Source organism: Rasamsonia byssochlamydoides (assembly GCF_041956645.1).
Source record: "Rasamsonia byssochlamydoides strain NRRL 3658 unplaced genomic scaffold VTN77scaffold_109, whole genome shotgun sequence".
NCBI classification, from domain to species: Eukaryota; Fungi; Ascomycota; class Eurotiomycetes; order Eurotiales; family Trichocomaceae; genus Rasamsonia; species Rasamsonia byssochlamydoides.
Window position 1 is genome coordinate 1 of NW_027192492.1, and position 24237 is coordinate 24237.

The 24237-nt window shown below is 49.9% G+C and overlaps 10 protein-coding genes across 10 annotated transcripts; 5 read left to right on the forward strand and 5 right to left on the reverse strand.

The window, feature by feature from the left end:
* Window positions 1–587: 587 nt before the first annotated feature.
* VTN77DRAFT_746 (uncharacterized protein) lies at window positions 588–2063 on the reverse strand (the record flags this gene model as incomplete). The annotated part of the gene is made up of 4 exons (XM_069423850.1): window positions 588–651; window positions 706–1673; window positions 1732–1880; window positions 1952–2063. The coding sequence occupies 4 exons, from the start codon at window positions 2061–2063 to the stop codon at window positions 588–590; spliced, it is 1293 nt and encodes a 430-aa protein (XP_069273233.1).
* Window positions 2064–3570: 1507 nt separating this feature from the next.
* Window positions 3571–4276, reverse strand: VTN77DRAFT_747 (uncharacterized protein; the record flags this gene model as incomplete). Its single annotated transcript, XM_069423861.1, has 2 exons — window positions 3571–3903; window positions 4238–4276. The coding sequence occupies 2 exons, from the start codon at window positions 4274–4276 to the stop codon at window positions 3571–3573; spliced, it is 372 nt and encodes a 123-aa protein (XP_069273234.1).
* A 294-nt stretch (window positions 4277–4570) lies between these two features.
* Window positions 4571–6128, forward strand: VTN77DRAFT_748 (uncharacterized protein; the record flags this gene model as incomplete). The annotated part of the gene is made up of 5 exons (XM_069423872.1): window positions 4571–4869; window positions 4960–5141; window positions 5214–5516; window positions 5598–6019; window positions 6096–6128. 5 exons carry the CDS (start codon window positions 4571–4573, stop codon window positions 6126–6128), a joined length of 1239 nt encoding a protein of 412 aa, XP_069273235.1.
* Window positions 6129–7775: 1647 nt separating this feature from the next.
* Window positions 7776–8321, reverse strand: VTN77DRAFT_749 (uncharacterized protein; the record flags this gene model as incomplete). The annotated part of the gene is made up of 1 exon (XM_069423883.1): window positions 7776–8321. One exon carries the CDS (start codon window positions 8319–8321, stop codon window positions 7776–7778), a length of 546 nt encoding a protein of 181 aa, XP_069273236.1.
* A 2135-nt stretch (window positions 8322–10456) lies between these two features.
* Window positions 10457–12411, forward strand: VTN77DRAFT_750 (uncharacterized protein; the record flags this gene model as incomplete). Its single annotated transcript, XM_069423895.1, has 3 exons — window positions 10457–10793; window positions 10850–11607; window positions 11668–12411. The coding sequence occupies 3 exons, from the start codon at window positions 10457–10459 to the stop codon at window positions 12409–12411; spliced, it is 1839 nt and encodes a 612-aa protein (XP_069273237.1).
* A 1403-nt stretch (window positions 12412–13814) lies between these two features.
* On the reverse strand, window positions 13815–14749 carry VTN77DRAFT_751 (uncharacterized protein; the record flags this gene model as incomplete). Its single annotated transcript, XM_069423906.1, has 2 exons — window positions 13815–14637; window positions 14694–14749. 2 exons carry the CDS (start codon window positions 14747–14749, stop codon window positions 13815–13817), a joined length of 879 nt encoding a protein of 292 aa, XP_069273238.1.
* A 1627-nt stretch (window positions 14750–16376) lies between these two features.
* VTN77DRAFT_752 (uncharacterized protein) lies at window positions 16377–16749 on the reverse strand (the record flags this gene model as incomplete). The annotated part of the gene is made up of 2 exons (XM_069423917.1): window positions 16377–16651; window positions 16722–16749. The coding sequence occupies 2 exons, from the start codon at window positions 16747–16749 to the stop codon at window positions 16377–16379; spliced, it is 303 nt and encodes a 100-aa protein (XP_069273239.1).
* Window positions 16750–17239: 490 nt separating this feature from the next.
* VTN77DRAFT_753 (uncharacterized protein) lies at window positions 17240–17746 on the forward strand (the record flags this gene model as incomplete). Its single annotated transcript, XM_069423928.1, has 2 exons — window positions 17240–17258; window positions 17337–17746. The coding sequence occupies 2 exons, from the start codon at window positions 17240–17242 to the stop codon at window positions 17744–17746; spliced, it is 429 nt and encodes a 142-aa protein (XP_069273240.1).
* A 578-nt stretch (window positions 17747–18324) lies between these two features.
* VTN77DRAFT_754 (uncharacterized protein) lies at window positions 18325–19582 on the forward strand (the record flags this gene model as incomplete). Its single annotated transcript, XM_069423939.1, has 4 exons — window positions 18325–18370; window positions 18468–18741; window positions 18798–19193; window positions 19303–19582. The coding sequence occupies 4 exons, from the start codon at window positions 18325–18327 to the stop codon at window positions 19580–19582; spliced, it is 996 nt and encodes a 331-aa protein (XP_069273241.1).
* Window positions 19583–20502: 920 nt separating this feature from the next.
* VTN77DRAFT_755 (uncharacterized protein) lies at window positions 20503–23461 on the forward strand (the record flags this gene model as incomplete). The annotated part of the gene is made up of 4 exons (XM_069423950.1): window positions 20503–20559; window positions 22047–22119; window positions 22174–22760; window positions 22814–23461. 4 exons carry the CDS (start codon window positions 20503–20505, stop codon window positions 23459–23461), a joined length of 1365 nt encoding a protein of 454 aa, XP_069273242.1.
* Between the last annotated feature and the right edge of the window lie 776 nt (window positions 23462–24237).

Here is a 24237-nt window from a genome sequence, read left to right on the forward strand (position 1 = left end):
GGGGGGGGTATGTAGGTTGTGGGGGAAAGAGTATTATGTCACCAAAAGTGAACGGAGGATCATGTCGTGATCCATCCCGCTGGAAGGACAATTGTAGAACAGTCCAGGCTTGGGTGCATGCATGCCTTCGTTGAGGTCACGTGGGGAATGTTCTTCCGTCAGGATATACCTGCTTTTGAGGAAAGCATCGGCTACCCACGGCTTTTCCTCCGGCTGATTATCGCAGAGAGCCCAACTTCCTTCCAAGACGAGTCCCGGTAGGAAGATGCGTTGCACTTGCAGTACAAGCATGGCCAGTCCAAGAACGTTCGCTCTAGTTCTGGCCGATTCGTAGCAGCGTGTTGGCGGCTTGTATAACCCTGCAAGAAAATCGACTGCCGAAGTCACAGCCCATTGATGACACTCTCCGCGTCACCAACCTGCTTCCGTTCCGAAACCTCTCTGCTCCGCACCCTCGAACGGAGTGCTTGGACATTCATCGGCGTCAATCCTTGGGACGGTGGTGTTGCTGGAGGCTCCGGATAGAATGGATGTAACCGAGGGAAAGAAGTAAACCGTGCACGACCGTCCCTCATGACTGGTGATTGTCATTGCAGAGGTTCCGAACTCGATGACAGCCGGTTCAGATGAAGGTAGACGTCAGTTCCGTAGCTGTGTCTGTCAGTAGGAATACCCGCTTACATGAGAAGAAAGAAAATGACATACCCCTCCATACTGATCAGCTTCAGATCCCCACCGAAATACCTGGCATACAGACGGCTAATAGGCAGACCATATCCAAACCCGGCCATGGGCGCCTTAAAGTCGCTTTTGTCAAAGTCTGGGTCCAAGCTCGGAGGCCGATCGACCGTGGTGTACATGTATGTCCAAACCAGTGGAATTGACGACCGAGGGATACCCCCACCCTCGTCGGAGATCTTGATCGTGATATCCTCTCTGCCCTCCGCCACGATGACCTTGATAACCGGGAACTCGTCCTTCTCCGCACCGTGCGTCTCCACCACAGCACGCAACGAGTTCTTCAGGGTCTCGAAGAGCATGTGTGACAGATGCCCCGGCACGTACATGAAGTGCAGGTCCGGTTTACAGATCAGTTGCACCTTGGGTGCTTCGAAAAGACCGTAGTGGTCTTCACAAACGAACCGCGCGTTCTCGATCGCCTCGAGAGCTACTTCCCGCACGTTGGTCTTTGTGCAGATAATCCCAACATAGTTCGGATGATGTGCGTGGCTCTGCTCGGTCAATGCAACGTGTTGACCGATCAACATCCGTATTCCAATACGCGACATGTAGAAGCGGTCAAGAAAAGCTTGGATCGTAGAGTCGATCTGCAGGCGTTGTCGCTTGCGCTTGTATTCCAAGATACCCTGCGCCACCGTGGTCACGACACCGTCGTGTCTCCGCTTGATCTGCTTGAGCGTCTTGGCAAATCGTTGGTTATAGTCATCGAGCTCTGGAGGCCAGTCACCCCCGTCATCAGACGGTACAAAATATCTTCTAGCACCCGCTGCGTGTCCATTGCCTGGACAGGACCGGTACTGTCCCTCCCGGACACTGGGGTTCCAGGTTGTTTCACTCAGGGTCCTCGATTCGCCACCGTTTCCTTTACTGGACCGCATCAGGCGATCTTTGACCTCTTGGCTTAAAGATGGTTTGGGGACATTGATGATTTCCTGCGGTTGTCATTAGTCACCGTACAGCAACCAGCGCGCCGAAGTAGTTGTGACACACCTCAAATGACATGGCATACCAGTCCTGGACCTTTTTAATCGAGGGCATCTCATTGAGCCCGTCAGGAAGTTCCCCCAGCTCTTGCACACGGTGAGCTAGACGGATCGGAAGCTCTTCGGAGAGAAACTGCGAGGCACGAAAGAGAGTCCCTGATTGAGTCATATTATCGGTCAGCGTTCACTATTCTTTTTTAGATTCTCGTTTCAAAGGTCAATCTTACCAGGTGATGGTCTCTCTCCAAACTGGACCATCTGTCTGAGCGAAACTCCGGTTGCGGGGAAGCTGGCATAATGCCGGATGGTCTCCATCAACTTCTCCGACGCCTTCCACATGGTGCCAAATTGCCCTTCAGGCCCTCAGGCCTGCGGTGTAACTCAAAAATCCCGCAATATGTCTTCTCTCAGATGAATTGAGCAGGTCGCGTGGTGTGCAGAGGAGATCGAGTCATAGGCTCATGAGTAATAACCTTCCGCTCCGTTGCCGGTCGGACAAAGACGGGTAGCTTTCCCCGCCAATACGCCGGGGAAGACGCTACCGAGGTCGAACGGTTCCTCGGGGTAGTCCGTATAGAGCACAGGAATCGCAAACTAAGACAAACTATTAGATTGGGGGAATTGTTATTGAAGGGGCCAAAAGCAGAGGCGTAGTTTAACAGTCGTATCGTACGGAGTATTAATAATAACTGGAGCAGTTCGTAGTTCTCCCTGGCCCGTGACTTATAAAGCTGGTCAGGTGCATGATCACGTGCACTTCGTCCTCCGGTGCGGACCGGCAATGCAGCGCATGTGAGGGGAAACGCTCGTTTCTCTTCCCCGCTGCAACTATAAGGATCCTGTCCCCGCTCTGCAGTCTCTGACAAGGAGCCTCTTTGCTCGCTACTCCGTTCTTATTGCTTGATGTACTCTGTACTCCATAATCGAAGTGGTTTCTGCTTCAACAATGGACAGCATTTAACTCCAACTTGCCAACAATGTCGAACGACGAGCGGGACCAGAGCTAAGAGGACTGACTCCTAACTCCCTTTCGACCGACAGACCCCACACAAAGCAGATTCTTCCTCAGGCCACAACCACCATCCGGGGACCTTGCTAGGCAATCAATCTTCGCAGCGAAAAGATGGTAGCTTCAACCCTAACCATGGCCTCAATGATTGCCTTTGGCCCACGCCAGGATATCTGTCTCATATGACGTAACACGACTGCGCTGTCGGAGGGAAGGAATAAAGGAGAGTACAGAGTACTCCATACAAAGGAAGTCTCGTCATGCAAGGATTGCCAATTGCCAGAGCTGCTTTAATCGAGAATTGTCAGGCAAGACGTCCAGCTCCACCTGTCAAATTGTAGCTACAAGCGCGGGTTCTCCTTGAGTAACCATACGGCCGTATTGAATCTGGAGAAGATGAGGGGCAATACGGAGTTCTCTGTCTGACTTTTGCCTGTCTCTGTTATAGCCTGTAATATACTGTCCTCTCCAACAAGCTCCAGGATCTGCCGCAATAAGGCGCCGGAATTTTCTGTCCGGCGGCCCGCTTCGATGGACGCGGGTAACTTATGCGCCTAGCTTTCTCGCTAGTTGCGAGACGTACGAGACGGCACCCCACTGTTTGATGAGAGGATGAGAGGAATGTAGTAACACCAGAGGGCACTTGGCAGTGTGCATAAAGTAATGAATTAACATATCACGCGGGCTGGATGGTTTGGCTAGGCTCCTGACGGTCTGGAAGGAAGTCTGGCACCGGCCCGGTCCAGCAGGATGCGGCACACGGCCACGAGAACTGCGAGCTCGTGCAGTTCATTTCGTTCGTCATGCCAGATCCAATCGCATGTCCGGGAGACCAATTTATCCATAAAGGCGCTGAGGTGCCATGACCGGCCGAGTCCGACACGGCTCGGGCTCTCGCCGCAGGGCGATAAAGTTGTAGACGATGCCAGTGCGCGGCGTCTTGGTCCCCCTCCCCTCCTCCAGCTGGGCGCGATGTGGATGGTCGGGCGCCACGGGTTCGCTAGGAAACGCTGAAACGGTGGTGTTTTGCGATCTCTTTGCGCCTGGAGGGTGTTGCATTCTGGTGGAGTCCTGACACATGTCATGAATGGTGTTCTCTGCCGGAGTGCCCCATCTCGACTGGTCGTAGATGTCGAGCTGTGATGCTGCAGGGAATCGGATTCGGTGCGGCTAAAATAAAGAATGGTATCAGCTGCGGTTCGTCCGAGTCAGCGTCTAACAATAGGCTCAAGAGAAACTAAACATCTTCCGTCTTGCGTTTATGCTGGGGGCCTGGCAGGGGATCGAGTGATCAGCCATGTTCTGGGCGCGTCTCGTCTGCCAGCGCTGTCGTCGCCGTTAGTATGACTCCTTTTTTGCCCTTTCGGATTTTTTTTGTGGGTATGAGCGTATAGCGAGGTCGATGTGAGCTCCATCCTCTCGACATCATCCTCACCACCATATCTGTGGTCCCCTCTCATCAATTTCCCCATAATCATACCCTGCAGAGTCAGATAGCACCCACCTTGTCAACTATCCTGGAAGTAATCTTATCGATTCGCATTTTTCCCCGGCGCCGTTTAAATCGGGTGCTGTAGTTTTTTGGTTCATTTCGGCCTTTGACCCCTCTCTCATTCACTGCTTGGTTCATTTGTGCGTCTTACGCCGCCAAATCACCCAAAGACCAAGAAAAAAAATTCACTCACACACACGGCTGCCATTCCATCCCCTTCATTCACACTTTCCACCTTTCAAATGTGAGAATTGAGAGCAGATGCATCCTCTTTCTTCCTTGAGGCCATCTATCGTCTCGTATTATCGGCTTGCGCTGGGTGCGTACTTGTAGAGGAAGAACACGATGTGGCGTCGTCGTCCCTCTCAAAGCGAATCATTACCAGCGTCCAACCCAGCATATGCCTATCCGTTTTCCAATCCACAAGGCTCCGCGCAGATGTCTCGCCGAGGTCCCATCGAAGGCCCGTACGGAAATCGACTGACTCGGAGGGTCACCTGGCGCTCATCCACCTACAAGCTAGTCGCCTACCTCTATGTCATGGGAGTCTTGTATATCGTGTGGTTGATACGCGATCTTTTCTTCCTGCCGTTCTCCTCATCGTCCACTCCTTCAGCCGGGGCGAATCTTCCTGCTACCCATGAGTAAGTATGGTGCCCTAGTCATTGTTCAGCTCCAGGAGAGCTCTGGTTTGTCTTTGTCATTGTCAATGATCTAACCTGACCTTACTCAAGCTATCTGGCTCAATTCAAAGGCCGTCAAGAGTGTGGCATCTCCTCCCTCTCTCTTTACAATCCTCCCTCCGTGAATGATCATGAGGAGCTGAGGGATGCTTATTGTCAGAACCGAACCTCTCTGCTGGATGCATTGAGCAATGGAGGACGACTGGGATTTGATGCTCCCTACACGCCTCGAGGTTCGTCCCTTCCAAACGATGCTCTTATCCACGCGTAATCGCAAGATCTCTTCCATACTGACACTTGACTAGGTTGTCATTACCGGTGGTACACCACCGAGGAAATATGCAATGTCCTGCGTCGCTTTGACAGCGTCATCTTCGTTGGCGACGGCTCACTTGCCAACATCTACGCGGGATTCAATATTCTCCTCAGGCAAGATCTGGCGCACGGCTCGTTGAAGCAGTGGGAGATGAGCAACGAGCGACTCGAAGCGTGTAAATGCGAAAAGCAATTCAGTCGCGATTACTGCCCACTGTATCAGTTGCGTTCCAGTGAGGAAGTCTATTCGATGGGACGAGCCGCAAAAGAAAATGCTTACGCATGTTCTTCTCGTAAGTTTATCATTGCTCATAATCTGACTGTTCTGATCGCAGGTCTTTGCCTATCCTTTACTGATCTCTTTTGTGAAACAGATGTCTCGCACACATTCTTGAGCATCAGCGGCTCTCCAGCCCCATCTGGCACCAAGGAGAAGTTCGAACAGTTGCTCAAGTCAACAAAGGGCAAGAAACCAATCCCCGTGATCCACAGCTTGACTTTGCCTGCCGCTCTATCCCAGCAGAGTGCCATTGCCAGTCTGGACGAGTGGCTGCGCCTCGCCAGGGTCAGCGGCCGCAAGGTCCCATTTCTTTGGGTCGGCCCTACTGATGTGAAAGACCCCGCGTTTCTGGAAACCCAAGGCAACGGCGCTATCGCGCGATACACGCTTGACATGATCGAGCCTGTTCGCCGACGAGGCGTCGATGCGCTGGGAATGTACAATTTGACATTGCAGGCGACCACTTGGGATGGTTCTCACTATGGCGAGAAGACTTCTCTGGTGCAGGCTATGATGGTGAGTAGCCTCTCTTCATCCACTCTACCTAAATGTATGTATACTAGTGAGGATGATGCTCATGTCGATCGATTAGCTTATTAATTGGTTGGCCTTTCTTGACGACTGATGACCCGCGACACCACCGCCGACAGACGGAAACGTGCTTGATATCGAGTCGACCCTTCAGGTCGCCGGTCGCAAGCTGGTGTGAAATAAATGATGACGATGCCTGAGCTGGAGCTGGAGATGCGATGCGATGCGATGCCTTTCATATGAAGCATAGCGCTTATTTTATGATGATCATGACTTGTACTCGACAAAATTTGCTTTTTTTTTCCCTCTTTCGGAATTCCATTCTTAAGCAGATCGCAGGATCTAAAATTTTCTCAATCCTGTGATTTTTTTTCCGCCTTTCGGTCGATATGAACGTTCACCTTTACTTTTTCTTTCCTCTTCTTTTTCTTTTTATTCTTCTTATGATGATGATGATGTCCTTTCATCTTTTCTCGTGGTTGATAGATAGATGACGTCAGACTCTATCTTATCTGTAGATGAATCGCGGTCGTCGAAGGAAAAAGGTGCTGGCTAAGAATGAATCCACCTGCGTTGGTGCTTACCCTGTTTTTGTGGCAGACCAGCACACGACCTCATTTCGGCCTCTGATTTAGTAGTTAGTGGACATCGACAACCAAAAAAGCGCATGCATTCCTACAGGACTGCCACACGAGATCGGAAAAAAAAAACGGCACATTTCTCTCAAGAAGTCACCTTTTTCATGCCGTGTCTGTGTTTTTTTCTTTAAGGTCTTTCTTAAACTCCTCAGTAATATTAATCAATTTATATTCTATTATACAGTACAGGCTGTACCGCCCTTAGAATCGATCGATTTCCTTCCTTCTATCTATTCTATCATCTTATCCGCATCTGCATCTCGTTCTTTTCTCTCCTTCTTTCGATAAGCTAGGCAGAGAAGTAATTCTGTCTGTCTGGCGAAGAACCCAATTTGCCTCCAGAGACTACGCACCTCCAAACTAACAGAGATGAAGGAAGGCAGGAAAGAAGGCGCTTGAAGCGATCGCCAAGATTGGGCATACATACCACTTGCCAGGTATACATATATCTTGCTTTCTTAGAAATGGCCGCTGCTCCTGACCTCAGACCACATGTGCCACCAAGGTGGCTACCTTCTAGATACCTAAGGATGGTCTATGCCTATGGTACTGTACGTACATACGTTGGAGGAACCTACCTCACAGCCTTCATTTCCAATATGTTAGTGCCTACCTAGGCGTTGAGTCCTAGGTGGTTAGGTAGTGATCTCACCGGTAAAGTTTGAACAAGCAAATATAAATACCCGAGACAAAGAAATGAAGGAGATGGAAACTGATAGGTCTCCATGTTCCTTCTTTTTTTTGGGTATAAAAAAAATCAATCAGCCTGTTTTCTCATCTTCTCAATATTTTCCTAATCATTGTCTTTTTTTTTTCCCTCTGTCATAATAGTAGGAGTTCTAAGTTTAGTCACAATTCAATCCGTTTTAATGTCTTCATCGACATAATTAACCTGGGCGCTTTACTGAATTGAATGTGAATGTGACTCCGTGATTTGATCATGGAGGATTTCAGAGGTTCGTTCTGGTCCTATGTATGTAGAGTCTCAACTCTCGTAGCTTTCTCTATTTTTTTTTAAAAAAAAAAGAAAAGAAAAAGAAGAAGAAGAAGAAGAAGAAGAAGAAGTTCAAGACCTCATACACACTGCCTGCTTATAATACCATTTAAGAATCTGATAAGGAGTTCTCCATTTGCAGCCAATTTCTAGTGGCGAGATGGATCAGCCGATGGAGGTCCAGGGACTCATCCGCTGGCCGCTTTGTGACAAATGAGTAAGCGCTCAGGGTCCCAATCGCCTCAAGCATCCTCTTCTTGGACTGAGCCGGCGGCAAAAGAGACTGTGACACTGCCTTTTGTTCAATACATGCCATAACTGACAGATATTCAGCCGCTAGAGGATCGCGACTCCTGATTTGCACAAATGAAATAAGCCATGTCGAGGCAATAGGATTCTTGATGTCGCGGTATCTTCCGTCATCTTCGAAGTCTTCACTTAGGATTTCAATAATATGATGCTCTTTATCCTTGAGAAGTGACAGATATTCGGAGAGGGATATCCCGTTTTCGTTTATATATGCAGCTGCCTGCGCAATGGCAAGGGGAAGAAATGTTAGTTGCTCAAGGAGCTCGAGCGTGGTCTGACGATCATTCAAGATTCGCTGATCAATTAACGACTTGCTTAGCATCTGGATGGCTATCTGCTCATCCATCGCACCAACATCCACGACGTTCTTGTGATGCCTTCTTGGCACTCTTCCATTTACTTGGCTGACCGGATCTTCAGTTTATCTAACGACGCAAGCAGCTCGTCTGCGACATCGCCGCACGATTCACATAGCTTTTGAAGCGCTTCGTGTCCATTAGAAGTCGCACCATCTTTAAGCTTGTTGTTCAGTAGGATCAGGTGTCTTGTTGCGGTCTCGGTGTCGGCATTCTCTGGCAATACGCCTTTAGTGGAGTGGTGGAGATGGACCCATGTGGAGATTAGCTTCCCCGCGAAGGTCAATAAACTGGATAACATTTCCGACAAGCCCGATGGCAGAAAGCGGATCCATTATGGACATCAGAGGAGCGAAGACGGTCTCCTCGTCCCGCAAAAACAGGACTTGCAGGACTCATGATTAGGAGTTGAAATGGAGGATTCGAGAGATGAAGACGAGGCTGAACCCCTCACGATGGACTGCATAGCCTCAGCGCAACTGCCAATTCCGGCTGTAGGCGGATTCTGCCAGTGTTTGCCGCCTTCCAATAATATCAACACGGACAACGAACAATATTTGCTGGATTTATTATCCTGGCTAAAGCCTGACGATAAGCAAAATAGGCAAACGAAATGACGGTTCTCAGAGAGGGCTAATTAATTATTCTTTGTCCACAGTAGTAGATGTTGAAAACGACCCAAAGAAGGGCTTGCATAGACTGCTAGTCCCGACATCTTGATCGCATACGGAGTATAAACCACGAAAGCCTCTTCGATGCAAATCAGGCAGGTATCATGGTCCCCATCAACCTAAAAATTGTCCATAGTGAGCAGTTCAATGTTGTAGCCTTCATCTCGGATACGGCACGGGCAGCCAAGGGCGGCTGTGGCATGCCTGTCGCGGACCTGAAGCGGAATTCATAGTTGAGCCGCATATTGCTGCACGTGCTTACAGGATATGCAAGACACCAAGAGAGTGAGAAAAAGTTGGGCTTTGGGGTGAGAGGCTCAGAGGATGAGATTCGCCTTTTGCCTCATTGTGACCCGGGTTGTTGGTTCTGTAGGTATCTAATTTAGGCATGTCACTAGGCGTTTCTAGTGCGCTAGTCCCAACGCCAGCTCCCGCGTTTGGTTTTCTGTATGATGACGAGGGTGGCCTTGCCTACCGAGGCTACGTAGGTATTTATTCCTTACTACTCCTTCGAGTGATCAGAGTAAACTGGCATAAGGTAAGGACGGTTGTAGATTCCTAAGGCTCGTCTGGGCTAATGAGTAACGACGGGATAATGGACAGTCTCCAACCAACAGGACTAGACGCCTTCTTTGAACTTTCGCACTGTCCGCCTCATGGCTGATCTGTTTCCAATGGGATGGATATTAGCTTCTTGTCGCATGGCCCGAGCAAGTCCGCCCGGACCAGTCAGTGTGAACGACATTGGCTGCTGTTGGTCTGGGGTATCGATCTCCCTGCGGATCCTCCAATCGCCGTTGCTCTTTCATCGATCGGCCCCGGGCAACGTGGGATGCTTCCCCGTGGGTCACTTGGTTTAATATATCCATATCGTTTTGGACTGGAGATCGATGCCATCGGTCGACCCTCTTCCCCGCGCCCTCCCCAGACTGCGCCCCGATGGGCTGGCTCGCCGCCTTTCCCATGGGTGGCCGAGATCGCCCTAACTCACATACTTCACTGGTCTCTTTCTCTTGTGGCAGCCTTCTTTGTCTGCTTTCGTCTTTCCTTTTCAACACTGTGACTCAGTGAGACATTGTGTGTGTGACTACTCGTTATTATTGCAGGTGGCCGGAAAGATTCCTTCTCAGAAACCTCTCACACCTCAGATTTCTTGCGTCCTGCTTACCATAAAAGGAAAGAGACTCGAGTCGTTCGTGTGCCGTCTTTTCCCGATCTTTTGTGCCATCCAGATATTCACCCTTCTGCCCGGGGCGGTGCCTGACACAAGCAACCTTGATGTCTCAACAGTGTCTCCAGCTGGAGGATAGTTGATTCATGGCTTGTAGTCAGCATCTCCTGGAGATAGCGTGATTCTGCCTTTGACCATGGTGGGAAAGAGCATGGACGGGGTGGCAGGAGGAGAGTCTTCCCCGCAGACGGAGAATATCGAATATGCTCCGCGGGACTCCTCCATGCCTCGACGTTCGCATCTGACGGCAGCGGAGCGAGCCAGGCGCAATCTCAATGCCAAACTCGCCAATCCTCTCGCGGGGTATACTCACGAAGAGCTGAGAAAGCAAGGTCTCCGATTCAGCATCACGCATCAGATGGGTGATGAGGAGGATATCCGTGCCTTCGAAATGGGTGCTGTCTTAGCCCAAGCCCCGGATCGGTTCGAGGGCATTGAAGGCCTGACTCCTCAGGAACTGCAGGTGCTTCGCGATGAGTTCACCAATCGCTGGTCTCAGCCCAAATTGATGTACGTGGTGATTGCGATTTGCTCCATCTGCGCTGCAGTCCAAGGCATGGGTACGTTGCCCCAGCCCTAACACAACTGACTGATGTGCTGACGCCAATTTGGATAGACGAGACAGTCGTCAACGGCGCACAGGTGCTCTACAAGTATCAATTCGGGATCTCAGGAGACGACCAACGCTCCACGTGGCTGCTCGGGCTTCTGAACGCAGCACCTTACCTCTGCTGCGCGGTAGCGGGTTGCTGGCTCACCATCCCCTTCAACCACTGGTTTGGCCGTCGAGGAACGATCTTTATCACCTGCTTGCTCTCTACACTGGCCTGTCTGTGGCAGGGCTTTGTCAACACCTGGTGGCACATGTTTATCGCCCGATTCGTTCTGGGGTTTGGAATCGGGCCCAAGTCGGCCACAGTCCCGATCTACGCTGCTGAGAGCAGCCCGCCGGCCATCAGAGGTGCTCTTGTCATGCAGTGGCAGATGTGGACGGCCTTTGGCATCATGTTTGGATACGTGGCGGATCTGGCGTTTTTCAGAGTCCCCGACCAGCCTGGCATCGTCGGTCTCAACTGGCGTCTCATGATGGGATCGGCCATGATCCCGGCCATCATCGTCTGCCTCCTCGTCTTCCTCTGCCCGGAATCGCCGCGATGGTACATGAGCAAGGGCCGCTACGACAAGGCATATCAGTCCATGTGCCGACTCCGGTACACCAAACTGCAAGCCGCGCGAGACATCTACTACATGCACACCCTGCTGGAAGCAGAGACGACGATGAAGCTGGGCCAGAACAAGGTGGTGGAACTGATCATGGTGCCGCGCAATCGCCGGGCATTGATCGCATCTGAAATCGTCATGCTTATGCAGCAGGTAGGTATTCAGTGGTAAATGAAGTATCGGGCGGCAGACTGATCGAGAATTGATTGCCAGTTCTGCGGAGTCAATGTGATCGCCTACTACTCGTCCGAGATCTTCCTACAAGCAAACTTCTCTCCGATATCCGCGTTTTCCGCCTCGTTGGGCTTCGGCCTCGTCAACTGGCTCTTCGCGATCCCTGCCATCTACACGATCGATACGTTCGGGCGACGCAATCTCCTGCTCACCACATTTCCACTGATGGCGCTCTCCATGTTTTTCACGGGCTTCAGCTTCTGGATCCCCGAAACCCACCACAGCGCGCGCTTCGGCTGCATCGCGCTGGGCATCTTCCTATTCGGCGTCCTCTACTCGCCGGGCGAGGGCCCCGTGCCATTCACCTACTCGGCCGAGGCATACCCGCTGTACGTGCGGTCGTACGGCATGTCGCTCGCGACGGCCACGACCTGGTTCTTCAACTTCGTGCTCGCCATCACGTGGCCGGCACTGCAGACCGCGTTCTCCACCCAGGGCGGCTTCGCCTGGTACGGCGCCTGGAACCTCGTCGGCTGGTGGCTGGTGCTGATGTTCATGCCCGAGACGAAAGGCAAGACCCTCGAGGAGCTCGACCAGGTCTTTTCCGTGCCGACTAGACTGCACGCCGCGTGGGGGCTGCGCCAGATCCCGTATTTCGTCAAACGGTACGTCTTCCGCCGCAAGGTCCAGCCTGAGGTCCTGTATGAGATGGAGGATGTTTCTTTTCCATCGGAGCGGGTTCCTGCTCATCATCTTGCAAGTGTTGGGTTCAACATTGTGTAGTGTGGTCGAGAAGACTGGAGTTCGGCATTTCTTTGGTTCTGGCTGGGAAACCAAAAAAAAAAAAACATGAATCACGACCTGATGATGACCATGATCAGTATGAATGAACGGATCTAGTCAACCTCTCTCCATGAACCTAATCCGGACCCTCTGACCTTAAACGTAACTCGTAGATACGATTAGGTAGATATGAACTTTAAGGATCTGGCACCACAGGATGAGCGACAAGGCATAACACGAACCGAAGAATGGCGAGGGAAGCTATATTGCAAAAAAAAAAGAAACCGAAAGATATCCCAGAGAAACATCCAATTATGTTGCCAGACAAAAAAAATTCAAAGGACCTTTTCTTCATCATCGACCTACCTAGATGGAAGAAAAAAACAACCCCCACCACATCGACTTCTCAAGTCCAGGCCAATTGTTATATCGTGGTCGCCAAAGTGTATCAGACGGCAGTGAAGATAAGGGAGTTATTCACAGAAAGAAGCAAAGCAATTATTGGGATCGTTCTCGCTACATTCGTAGCAGACAAGTCCAGTTCGTTCACAGCAACCAGATTTCTTTTTGTCTGAAGAAAGACAGAGAGACAGACAACAGGAAGGGTCTTCTATCACCATTCCTCCCTCTTTCCACCCTTTTTCTTCCTCGCTTTCGTCTTCTTCTTCGTTTTCTTTTCCATTCTTCTCTTCTCTTTTCTATCTTTCTTGCATAGGCGTTTCACTTATGATTTCTGATACTGGGCTTGGGATTGCATCTCGGTCATGGACGATGCATGCATGCATGCATGGGTAGATGGATGGATGGACGGTTCTCATCAAGGTTCATATCATAAATTCATCATTCTGCTGCCTGCATGTACAGTACATACATTATGAAACACATATATTCCCAATATTAAATACCAGGGCCATGCCTGCACGGGCCGAACACTATTTGTAGCATATACAACTAGGTACCTAAAGTGTCCGTGTCATGTAATTCAATGCCGCTGGGGGTCTGCGCGAGGAAGGCTCTCCGGTCTCTTCTGCTCACCTGAGTTTAGTCACTAAACTGAACAAGCTTGAGTCATCGACGGTGGAAGTCTAGACCAAAGAAAGTATTCGAGGAGAGGAAATAAAAAAGCAGTGCGCCAAGCACGATGCAAAGGTAAGCCCATATCAGACAGCAGTTGGAACAATTTTCACGTTCCGCATATTGAGATAAATCTCTCTCGGAACAGGTCTGTGTGAATTTGCTTCATCATAATGGGCGTGGGTGCTTGGTTTGACTTAAATAGAGGGGGGGAAGTGCCGGGGAAAAACAGATAACTTGGTAATGAAGAGACTGGTAACAAGAGTGTCTACTGACCACTGAAGTTGAGGAGAGCCACATAAGAAGGGTCACTATATGGTTAGTAATTTTCAATACACTCCTGACTTCCCAAAATAGCTGTCAATCGTCTGTTGTCGCTCATCATACGCGGCACTTCCGATTCCTCCGCGGGTGCGGCGCAGGTCAGCCAAGTGAGCCTTATTATCCACTGCTAGGATGTCCATCGTCCAGCCCGACAGAAGAGCATCAGACGGTGTGCTCTCTGGGAGGGTTGACCGTACAAGGGGTGCTGTTTCCGTCAAATCCTGCTGTGAGGGAGTAGAAAACTTGGACAAAGTTAGTGACTCTGGCGGTAAACGCGGCTGTATGCACAATTCCACGAATCCTGTATTAGACCAGACCGGAATGAACAGCGAGCCTGGCGTAGCGTTCAAAGAAGCCACATTAGATCCAAGACGGATATCACGAGGATCGAAAAGACTGGTGATGCAGAGCCATAGAACACGGAGAATGATACCATGAGCAACAACAGCCACTGTCTCATCGTTGCTTGTATCATTAAGCAGCACTGGCAGAAGATATTCACTGAGAAAAGAATTCGCCCGAGCCTTCATCGAGGCCTCCGACTCAGCGGTGACAGATGTCGGTGACGTCCAATTGGCGCCTTCCAAGGACCCGAAGGACTGTTCTCTTAGGTACGGTGTCAATAGTGGGACCAGAGCAGGGCCTCCAAGTTGCTGTTGAATCTGCTGACTTGGTTCCGCGCAGATACCCTCCGCGGTGACCTGAGCTCTCTTCAAGTCCGACGCGAAGACTCGGGTAAACTTGATCCTGCAGGACGTAAAGTACTGAGCCAAGCGTTGAATCTGCAAGACACCATGGTTTGTGAGGGTAGAATCCGTGGTGCCCGCCCTGCATACAGTTAACGAACAACGGTAAAGCTTGAAAGCAGTGACAGGCAGCCATACCAAGCTCGCCCCACGTTGTGGACAGTCTCAGCGTGGCGGATGAGAAAGAGCCTCATCCTGAAAGATGCCACTCATGTTCTGACTGGCAGCGCGTATAACAGTCCAGCTAGCAGTGAACTGAGCCAGAAAGGATCAATGTTGGGGGGAACAAGCAAGGAAGAAACAGAAAAACAAAAAACAAAAAGTGCGGAAAGCTCCCGTTGTCGGAAGGAATCGCTAGCGGCAAAACCAAAAAAGGAACGCTTCATGAACCAACCATGACGAGGAATTTGCCCCTGCCGCAAAAACAATGGTTCAAACCCGGTTTAGAAAGAATCACTAGGGGCAAAAGTAAGATAGTGGAGTCAATAATGTGGTCATCGAAAGCGTTTAATTCTTATGAAGAAGAGACGCCATGACATCTACTTAGCGAATCTGCCCGCCAACGTGAACTGTCTAATAAAGGTGTTCATCTATCAGACTCATATGTAACTAATGATGACTGTCAATTTCCACAAACAAGGAAGTCGGGGATGTGATGCTTATGATGTTCTAAATATCTCTTGGAATGACGCGCATCTCTCTCCTGTCGCCCAATCCCAGTTGCCGATAAAAAGCAATGAAATCGTCCCAAGTGCTGCTTCCTGAGAAAGTGGCGATGGCAATTTCTCGGACGAGTAGAAGTATAGGTATAGCGTTACCCAGATATATTCTATCCTCTACTACTTCTAGTCTGTTCACTCTATATAGAGAGGAATTTAGTAAGAGACATACACAGCAAACGGATCGCGTACTGGTATACGATTATATATTGGAGACACATATTAATATTAGCAAAAAAAATATGGCACAAGAGATATGGGTAGGAAGTTAATAAAACGATAGTAGTGGGTCTGGGCCCTCGAGGCCAAAACTTCCCGGCATAGACTAGGTATTTCCTCTTGAAACCAGTCGAGCGAACCTGAAATGCTTGCAGATGTGTTAGTATAGGCTTCGACACAGCCATTCTTGACAATGGCGCTGTACCGAGCTCTCGTCTTCTACCCGATTAGGAAGGAGAAAGCCCTATAATTTCTCACCGCATTCACCATTCACGCCTACCCTCGGTGAATTTTGTCTGACAGAGAGCTGTTCCTAGCTTGTCAGATTAATTCAGTGCTTCAGGGAGCTTCAGCAAGATCAAGTGACCTGAGGAGGGAGTGTGCCTTCCAAAAGAGGTAACTAGCTGCCTTGGTGGTAGGTTCCTTCCTATTTCCCTCTCTTCCTTCTCTACAACCCACAATCTCTCAATTCCCGAAGCTCTTTTCCCAACTCTCCTCATCATCCTCGCACGAAGGATTCTCTGCCGAGGCATTGTCCAGAACATTCATCGTGAGGTCGTTGTTCAACCACCTGAAAGTCCATCAGGATCATCTCGCTGCAAGGAACTTGTTCCTACGCTATGAGCACCACATCAGCGCTCAACCTGCTAGTGAGCAGTATTTGTCGTCGACGATCTTCACTCTCTCAAATGAGACTGAGGACTGGCTCTGGTGCCCGATACTGGGCGTGTGGAATGATCACAAGAATACAACAGCTGCCCACCTATCTGCTTGGATGCAAAGGATCAACTACTGAAAGAAGGCGATTTACTTCTAAATGATATCCCTGAAGATGTTGCATTGTCATTAATTGAGGGCCTTGACTGTTATCTACAGATTGGTTCTAAAGGCAAATTTCGGTATGCGGAATGTCCTGTTTCCCATCTAGTATAGGTCGCCTCGCGCCTTCGAGCAGGTCGCGGTCTCGCTCCCGGACGCCGCGACGCTCGGGGTCAATGGGGTATGCGCTTGCGCCCCAGCTCGAGATGCCCCCGATCATGGGCGTCGTCGCGGAGATCGGGCCCCGGCAGTCGTCGTCCTCCTTGTCGTCATCCTCTTTGTTCCGGCCCAGGGCGTTTCGCTCCATCTCGCGTTGCGCCTCGTCCATTCTCTTCTTGACTTCGGCGGCCATGCGCATTCATTGGTGGTATGAAGACTTCGGAGCTGTTCTCCCCACGGAACGGCCTACTGATATCATCCTCGATCGAGGAATACATTGACTGTGGGAACCAAGTTATTGTCCCAGATTTACCGACCTCATTCCCGTCAAGGACGGTTCTGTTCGAGCAGATCAGAGCACAAGATGCAACACAAAAGATTTACAGCCGTTGCTCGGAGCAGCGCCAGGGACAAGAGCTGCTCTATAATCGTTGAAGCGAAGAGAGAAGACACCTTGTGTTAGGTCTCGCACAGGCGGGTACATGGGTATGTACATCCCATATCTTTTCCCCTTTCTTTTTTCTTTTTCTTTTTGGGTATATATGTGTGTGTATGCTAAACCTAGCTATCTATAGTTGGCGCCCAACAACGGCGGAAAAAAACTCGAAGATCCAAAGAGGATCAACGACACCGTGTACGGAATGGTATCAAACGGCTTCAACTGGCACTTCCTGTGTCTTAGCGGGTAGCAACTACGGGTCTCAAATATAATCTCCAGTGACTGGAAAGCGGACCGCTGTGATGTGTATGTATATGGATCTATTGAACATGGAGCGGTCTATCGTTAGTAACAATAGATAGCTATAAATTCATCGACGCCATAATCAGGGCCACGATCGCATCTAATCCTCGCACGACCCCTCAGAACAAGTTTCCTGCGCCAAAGAGCGGTGGAGTCAACTTGTTGAGCCCAAGACTTTCCCAATTCAGCCGAAGTTGGAGGACCCCGCGAGGGATTTGCTAGTTGGGGATAGTGATGTTGAGGACCTCAAAGGAGTTGAGGAATTCGAGATCGTCCGCTCGGGCTTGATGCTCGTTTATGAATATCGGGTGCAAGACAGCTTTAACATGAGACAGGTTGAGTCCAGCTCAATGAAAGCCGTCGCCGGCATTATCGCTGAACTGAATGCAGATGTCTTTGAGATCAATGTTGCCGACGATAGCGACGTTGACCTAGGACGCTGGGTAATCCGATCAGGCGCCTTGCATAAACTGCAAGATCATGAAGAGGATATTATTCGCCTAATAATGGAAGACATTAGAGGCACTGTTTAGATGGTTCCACTCCATAATGGGTCGTCCAGCCGTTTCACGAAGTAAGTTTCATGGAATTCTTGAGTGCTTGGTCGGTTATCTAACATTGCTAGGTCCCAATCACCTTTCGACTTTGGGTTGGAAATGAACACAGATTTTTTGTGGACGTTGATATAGATTCCACTATAAAGGTCAGGGCTGGTGAGGGGTTAGTAAGACATAATCTATTGCATTTTTTTTTCCCATATAAGTATATAGAATAACAAGAGCTTGCCGGGATAAGAAGGCATCTCTTAAAACCTCCCTCGTTCATATATCTATCCATACATCAACAACTGCAGCCAACTCCCCATATCCTCTTATCCCTAGGAATATGCTTAAATAAACCTTAAGGTGGCAGTCGGGCTGGGTCAAACCAACGGGCTATGGGTCGGGTCGGGTTGGGTCAAAAATTTTCCTTGGACCGTTTCGCGTCTTCAATCGGAAAAAAACAGCCATTTATTTTGTGCGCGCCTGCTAAGCACATTGTCATTTCTGCAGCACCGAGCGTTGGGCGTCTCTATTGTGCATATTACCATTCTCTGTGCTCAATCAACACGATGACTGACATGGTCGACAATTCTGATCAGCGGCAACAGCCCTGGAGTATGTATTTTACAGTCCTCAATTCAATATGACGCTTTTTTTTTTGTTTGTCTCTTGTCGCATTTTGGAAACTGTTGCTAAAGCGGGGTGATGATAGCACCAACAAAATCCCCGTTTCAGAATGGAGTCAGGACAACCGGCCGCGCATTCAACTCGCCCAATTGGCGCATCAAGGCAGAGGAAAGTCCAAATGGTCACAGTCCCAGATTTTCAAACCAGTCGTCCAATTCTTCGCGCTCCCCGTTCAACAGATCGTCCCCGCAAGTGCCCCAAGCGATAGCGGAGGGGAGACGTCTCTATGTGGGAAACATGCCCTATATGGCCAAGAAAGAGGATGTGGAAGCCTTGTTTGCTGGAGGAGACTATAAAATGTGCGGCATTTGACTGAAATCGCACCACTCCTGTTAACTGATCAGTAATCTTTTAGCGAGCGAATTGACATCTCGATCGACCCCTTTACCGGCCGCAATCCCTCCTACTGCTTTGTGGAGTTGGAAACAAAGGATCAGGCTGATAAGGCGATGAAAGAGCTAGATGGACGTGATTTGCTTGGACGCCCAGTCAAAGTCAAGCCCGGAGTCGCCAAATCAACCCAACAGGATCGCTCATCCCCCAGGACGACTGACAGCGCTTCTCCCCATGCCAATGGCAAGACGAGCTCCCCTTCATTCACTTTTGACCGTTGGCACCGAAACGACGCTTCCACCCACTGGAAGGGTTACAGTGACCAGGGTCGCCGGTTATATGTCGGCGGTCTTCCCAAACTATCCAACCAGATGTCCATCGACAGTGAAATCCGCAACTTTTTCAAGGGATACAATGTGTATGTACCTCATCCCTTGGTTCTTGCTGTTCATCTTTCCTTCCCTTAAACCCCCCCCCCCCCCTTCGCGCAAGACTGAGTCGTTCTGACTGTTATTCTCTCCCGTCAGCGAGGCGATAAGCAAGCTCATCTCTCCCCATCCGTCCAAACGATTCGAACCCGGGAACCATTATTATCTTTTTGTTGATTTTGCGAGTGCCGATGAGGCGTCCGCGGCCATGACCGCGTTAAATGGTCAGGAGGGCCCCTGGGGAGGAAAGATAAAGATCGGCAAAGCGCATGGAAATTCGTGGAAGCCCGACGAGAGAAAGCAGTGGGGTGCTGCTCGCGGGAAGGACTTGACATCCACAACTGCTGAGACGAGAGAAACGACTGCTGCTGCTGCGTAGTTTGTCGAGGGATACCCTTGTGATGTTATCTACCCGGGCTAGAGAATCCTAGAGGTTCAAGTGAATGAAATGAACTACATACCTACCAAAAACCCCCCCCCCCCCCCTAACTGGATCGGGTTTTCGAGCATTTTTCCCCTTCCTTTTCAAAGAAAAGGTGTTCACCTTTGTCCCGTGTTGTTTAATGGCTTACGATCCTCATATATGATGGTAAAACTGCTCTTTTGCCCCCGAACTAGAAGGGTTAAAAAAGAGTATTCGAAATTTGAAATTAATTCCTCGCTCTTCATATGCCGCAGCGAGCAGTCTGTTCTAGAGTTAAAGAGTAAGGCGGTAGGGTACCACGGTAGCTCTGCTTGTTAAATTTGCCAAAGTCAGACACCGCGGGAAAATGGAAGAAGGGAACACATGAGTTCCCTATCATATCATAACCTTTCACTAGTCAGAAACAGGGAGAACCAAATTCTTCTTTTGTTCCCCCTTATCTTCTTTTTTGCTTTATGTACTTGAACTTCGTTCACTTCGTTACCTTTTGTTCCCCGCCACTGTTGTCGCCCCGCAGAAATGACGTTGAGATCCTTCACCGCATTGGGCTCTGACAAGCACGACACGACGAGCCGAGATTCGTGCAGGTCCATCAGCCACATCGGAGTGGAAGTTCCATATCAACTCAACTAGGTAACTTTCCTCCCGTATCTTTTTCGCATGATTCGCGTGGCACACACCAACCTTCAACTCGTGGCTAGCAGATGACAGTCCTGAGTCCAGAGTAACCACGAAATCTGTCCTGGAGCGATTCAAAATCATAGTAACCGCGAAGTACGAATAATCAGTTGCTGGGATTTTATTTTCGCTCTTGGTTATTTCTCCCCCGCCTCTGATCGCACAGCGTTGTGAGGTCCAACTGAACTTCTATCACCATGGCCTCCGGCGACTCTGGTCGGAGAGAATCTGCAAACAAAATCTACTTTGCGAGTGTAAGTTCCTGCTTCTCTCGAGCCGTGGTTTCTGTAGCGATGCCTTGGAAGCGTTCCCCCTCACACACCCATGCCTTTTCATTTCCATGCCGACTTGTATCCCCCGTTACCTCTTCTCTTACAGTTGCATGCTTGAATTTATTTCATTTTGCTCTCATCATTGTCTCCCCTTCTCGAATCTGGACCCGCCATGATCGTCACGCGCGTGGCTGTTCGCTATGCCTAAGCCTGCCTGGCGACCATCACCATTTTGATCGTTAATCTGGCCCAATTTACCCGCAGAGGATTCTATTGTGGACACGCATGGGAATCCTCGTCTGAAGGCCCGGTCTGCCATTGGCCCGCGCCGGCGTCTTGAAGAGGCTCTGGAACTTTGGCCCGACGCTCATCCAGGCGGTGTCTCGGCCCCGGGAAAAAAGACGGACGAGCGGCTGCCCCTCCGGCCTGCAACCCTGTCTCTGGGGCTCACCGGCGCCCTTGTTTGAGAACTCTGGAAGCTCCCGCAGACGAAGACTATCGATAGACAAAAGCCATGCGGGGAATCTCTCCTGGCTCAAATCCACCTTTTTCCAGAGCGGTGTGATGGAAATCGTCGCAATTTGTGCTTTTCGCTGGCATCGTCAGGTGACGTCCCGCTAGCGCCAAACAGCCTCTTTTCAAAGCCCGGCTCGACGAAGCGCTCCCGCAACAATGCCCTCTTCCAAGGACGTGGCCGTTTGAGATCTAATATGCGGAAGTGAGTTACCAAGTCGTCGCCTCCGCTATGAAATGGAACCTTCGGGGGGTTCCAGGCTTTCTTTCCTCGGCCTCGGAAGAAGTGTCTCAGCGCTGTTAGTCAATAATTGCGGGGCGAGAAAACGACGGTCATCTAAATTGTCCGCTGGATTCCGATCAATTATCGGGACAGGTCCGACTTGCCCTTAATCGATTTTTTTCCCGGACAAAATGCACTGGTGGATCATGTCACGAATCACGATAGGTGGAGCATCTACTGTTTGAGAGCTCCGTAAACACCAAAATGCCATCTCAAGGGTATCATCCATCCAGACCACCAGGCGGACAAGCGATCTGTCGACTTTCTTTCTCGTACCCTTTGTTCTTCCCAGGAAAAAGTGCTGCCGTACTCGCATGATCCCTGGCAGAAGGGCTTTGATTGATAGAAAGCAAGGGCATCTGTCGCCGGCCCCATTATCAACGACCGGGAAATGCCATATAGTTCACGCGACCAATAGCACTGTTACTAAGGGCCATGATGCGATCTGCCATACAAGTAATGATCCTTGATTGCGATTTTTATTTCCCGCTCTACGCTGTCTATGCTGTGAATTCTCATTGTATCCATCATTTTGCATTCCTTGGACGTGCTGCTGCGCTTTAGCATTCTCTGTTACCCCTTTGCTTAATACAACCAAGCCATGGGCATCATATACGGTTTCGAGAGACCAAGATGTTCTCTTTCCAGAAAGACTGACAGGTTCGGTGTACAGTCCGATGACACGAAAATCTGCGTTGTCATGGTTGGCCTCCCGGCCAGAGGCAAGAGTCTAATTGCCGGGAAAGGTATGTAACTGATGGTCTCTTGCTATTTTCCAGATCCTGACAAGTCATGAACAGCCCTGCGCTATCTCGCTTGGGTCGGCATCTCCGCCCAGATCTTCAATGTAGGCACATATCGCCGACTGACTTCGCCGCATCCTCAGGCTGAATTTTTCGATCCGTCCAATCCTGAGGGGGAGAGGATGAGACGAGCAGCTGCGGAGGCGGCCATGAACGACATGCTGAAATGGTTCCGGGAAGGGCGCGGTGTGGTCGCCATCTTAGACGCGACTAACTCCACCAAGGCCAGAAGAGCCTGGATCCATAAGTGTTGTGCGGATGAAGGCATCGAAACCCTGTTCGTGGAGTCGTTGTGCGATGACGAGGAGATCATTATGAACAATATCCTCGAGGTCAAGACGACATCACCAGATTACAAGGGACAAGATCCCGAGGTTGCCGCTCAGGATTTTCGTAATCGCATCCGCAATTACGAAAAGGTGTACGAAACCATCGATGAAGATGAGAAGCATTATACCTACGTCAAGCTCATCAACGTTGGCTCGACAGTCATCATCAACCAGATCAAAGACTACCTGTCAAGCAGACTGGTCTATTACATCCAGAACCTTCACATCAAACCTCGCTCCATTTGGCTGTCTCGGGTATGTCGCTATTTCTCCCACTTCAAGATCCATCACTAACTATTTGCTTATAGCACGGGGAATCTGAGTATAATCTGCTGGGCAAAATTGGCGGTGACTCGGACATCTCCTCTCGCGGAGAGGCCTATGCCAGGGCCCTTCCAGGGCTTCTGAGGCAGTCCGGCATTCCACCCGGTGCCAAGTTGACAGTTTGGACCTCAACCCTGAAGCGGACAATTCAGACTGCCCGTCATCTTGTGTCCGAGATGGGATACGACAAGCTCGAGTGGAAAGCGCTCGATGAGCTCGACTCGGGGGTGTGTGATGGGTTGACGTACGAGGAGATTGCGGAAAGGTATCCCGAGGATTTTGCGGCGCGAGACGAAGACAAATACAACTACCGCTACCGAGGTGGTGAGTCCTACCGAGACGTCGTCATCCGCCTCGAGCCCATTATCATGGAGCTTGAGCGCAGCGAGAACGTGATCATCGTCACCCACCAGGCGGTTTTGCGGTGCATCTATGCGTATTTCCATAATGTGTCGCAGGAACAGAGTCCGTGGATGGAAGTTCCTCTTCATACGCTGATCAAGTTGACTCCCCGCGCATACGGCACTGAGGAGCAACGCTTCAAGGCTAATATCCCGGCTGTTTCCACGTGGCGTAGCAAAGGGAGCTCCGCGAAGCATCAGCAATCTTCCGAGTCAAACTCTGCTCATTGAGCATCACCTGGAGTTTTCGAGAGCTTCTGATTAGTTTCTACAAATGTTCTTCTTAGGCTAATGTGTTGTCTCATGCTGGCATGCATCTTCTTCTTTTTCAATGGCTGTGCTTTTTTTTTTCCATGGAATTTTGATTCCCCTTAGTTGTTGGATCTCTCCCATGCCGGCGCTTGATGCGATTGATTGAGTGTCTCATATGCCGCCTGCGTTGAACTTAGCGATGCAATCTGGTGTGAAGTCATTTCAACTTTGATGGGCGTGTTTCTGCATTTGGAGCTAGGCTAATATGTTATGTTCTCTTTGAGATTCTGCCATGCATATTCGGTCTATCTTATTAATATTAACCTCCCTCCCTGTTTTCTTTTTCTCCACTCTCCTCCCTTACTTTCTCCACCATGCCTCTTTCTACACCTCAAGATCTCTTGTGGCCGTGGTATTCTCCTGGCATTTGTCCTCAGAAAGGCATGGCGCGGCGTCGGACTTTACATGCGGTTAGCAAAAAGGATGTGTGTTTGCGGTCATGTTACATATTGAGCACTATATGGCTCTGCGGTTCTTTTTTTTTGCTTTTTCTACCACACACCAAGCTGTTACATTTGCCATCTTACCTTTACGACTTGTACAGAAGATAATCAAGGAGAGCTCAAATGAGAATCCGCATAGACCTGCCTTTTACGGGTGAAATCTGGAGATCCTCTCATTGGTTTGTAATTCCTCTTGATGATACAATTAGTACCTAATGCATTATCAAAGCAGAGTAAGCAATACACAGCTTG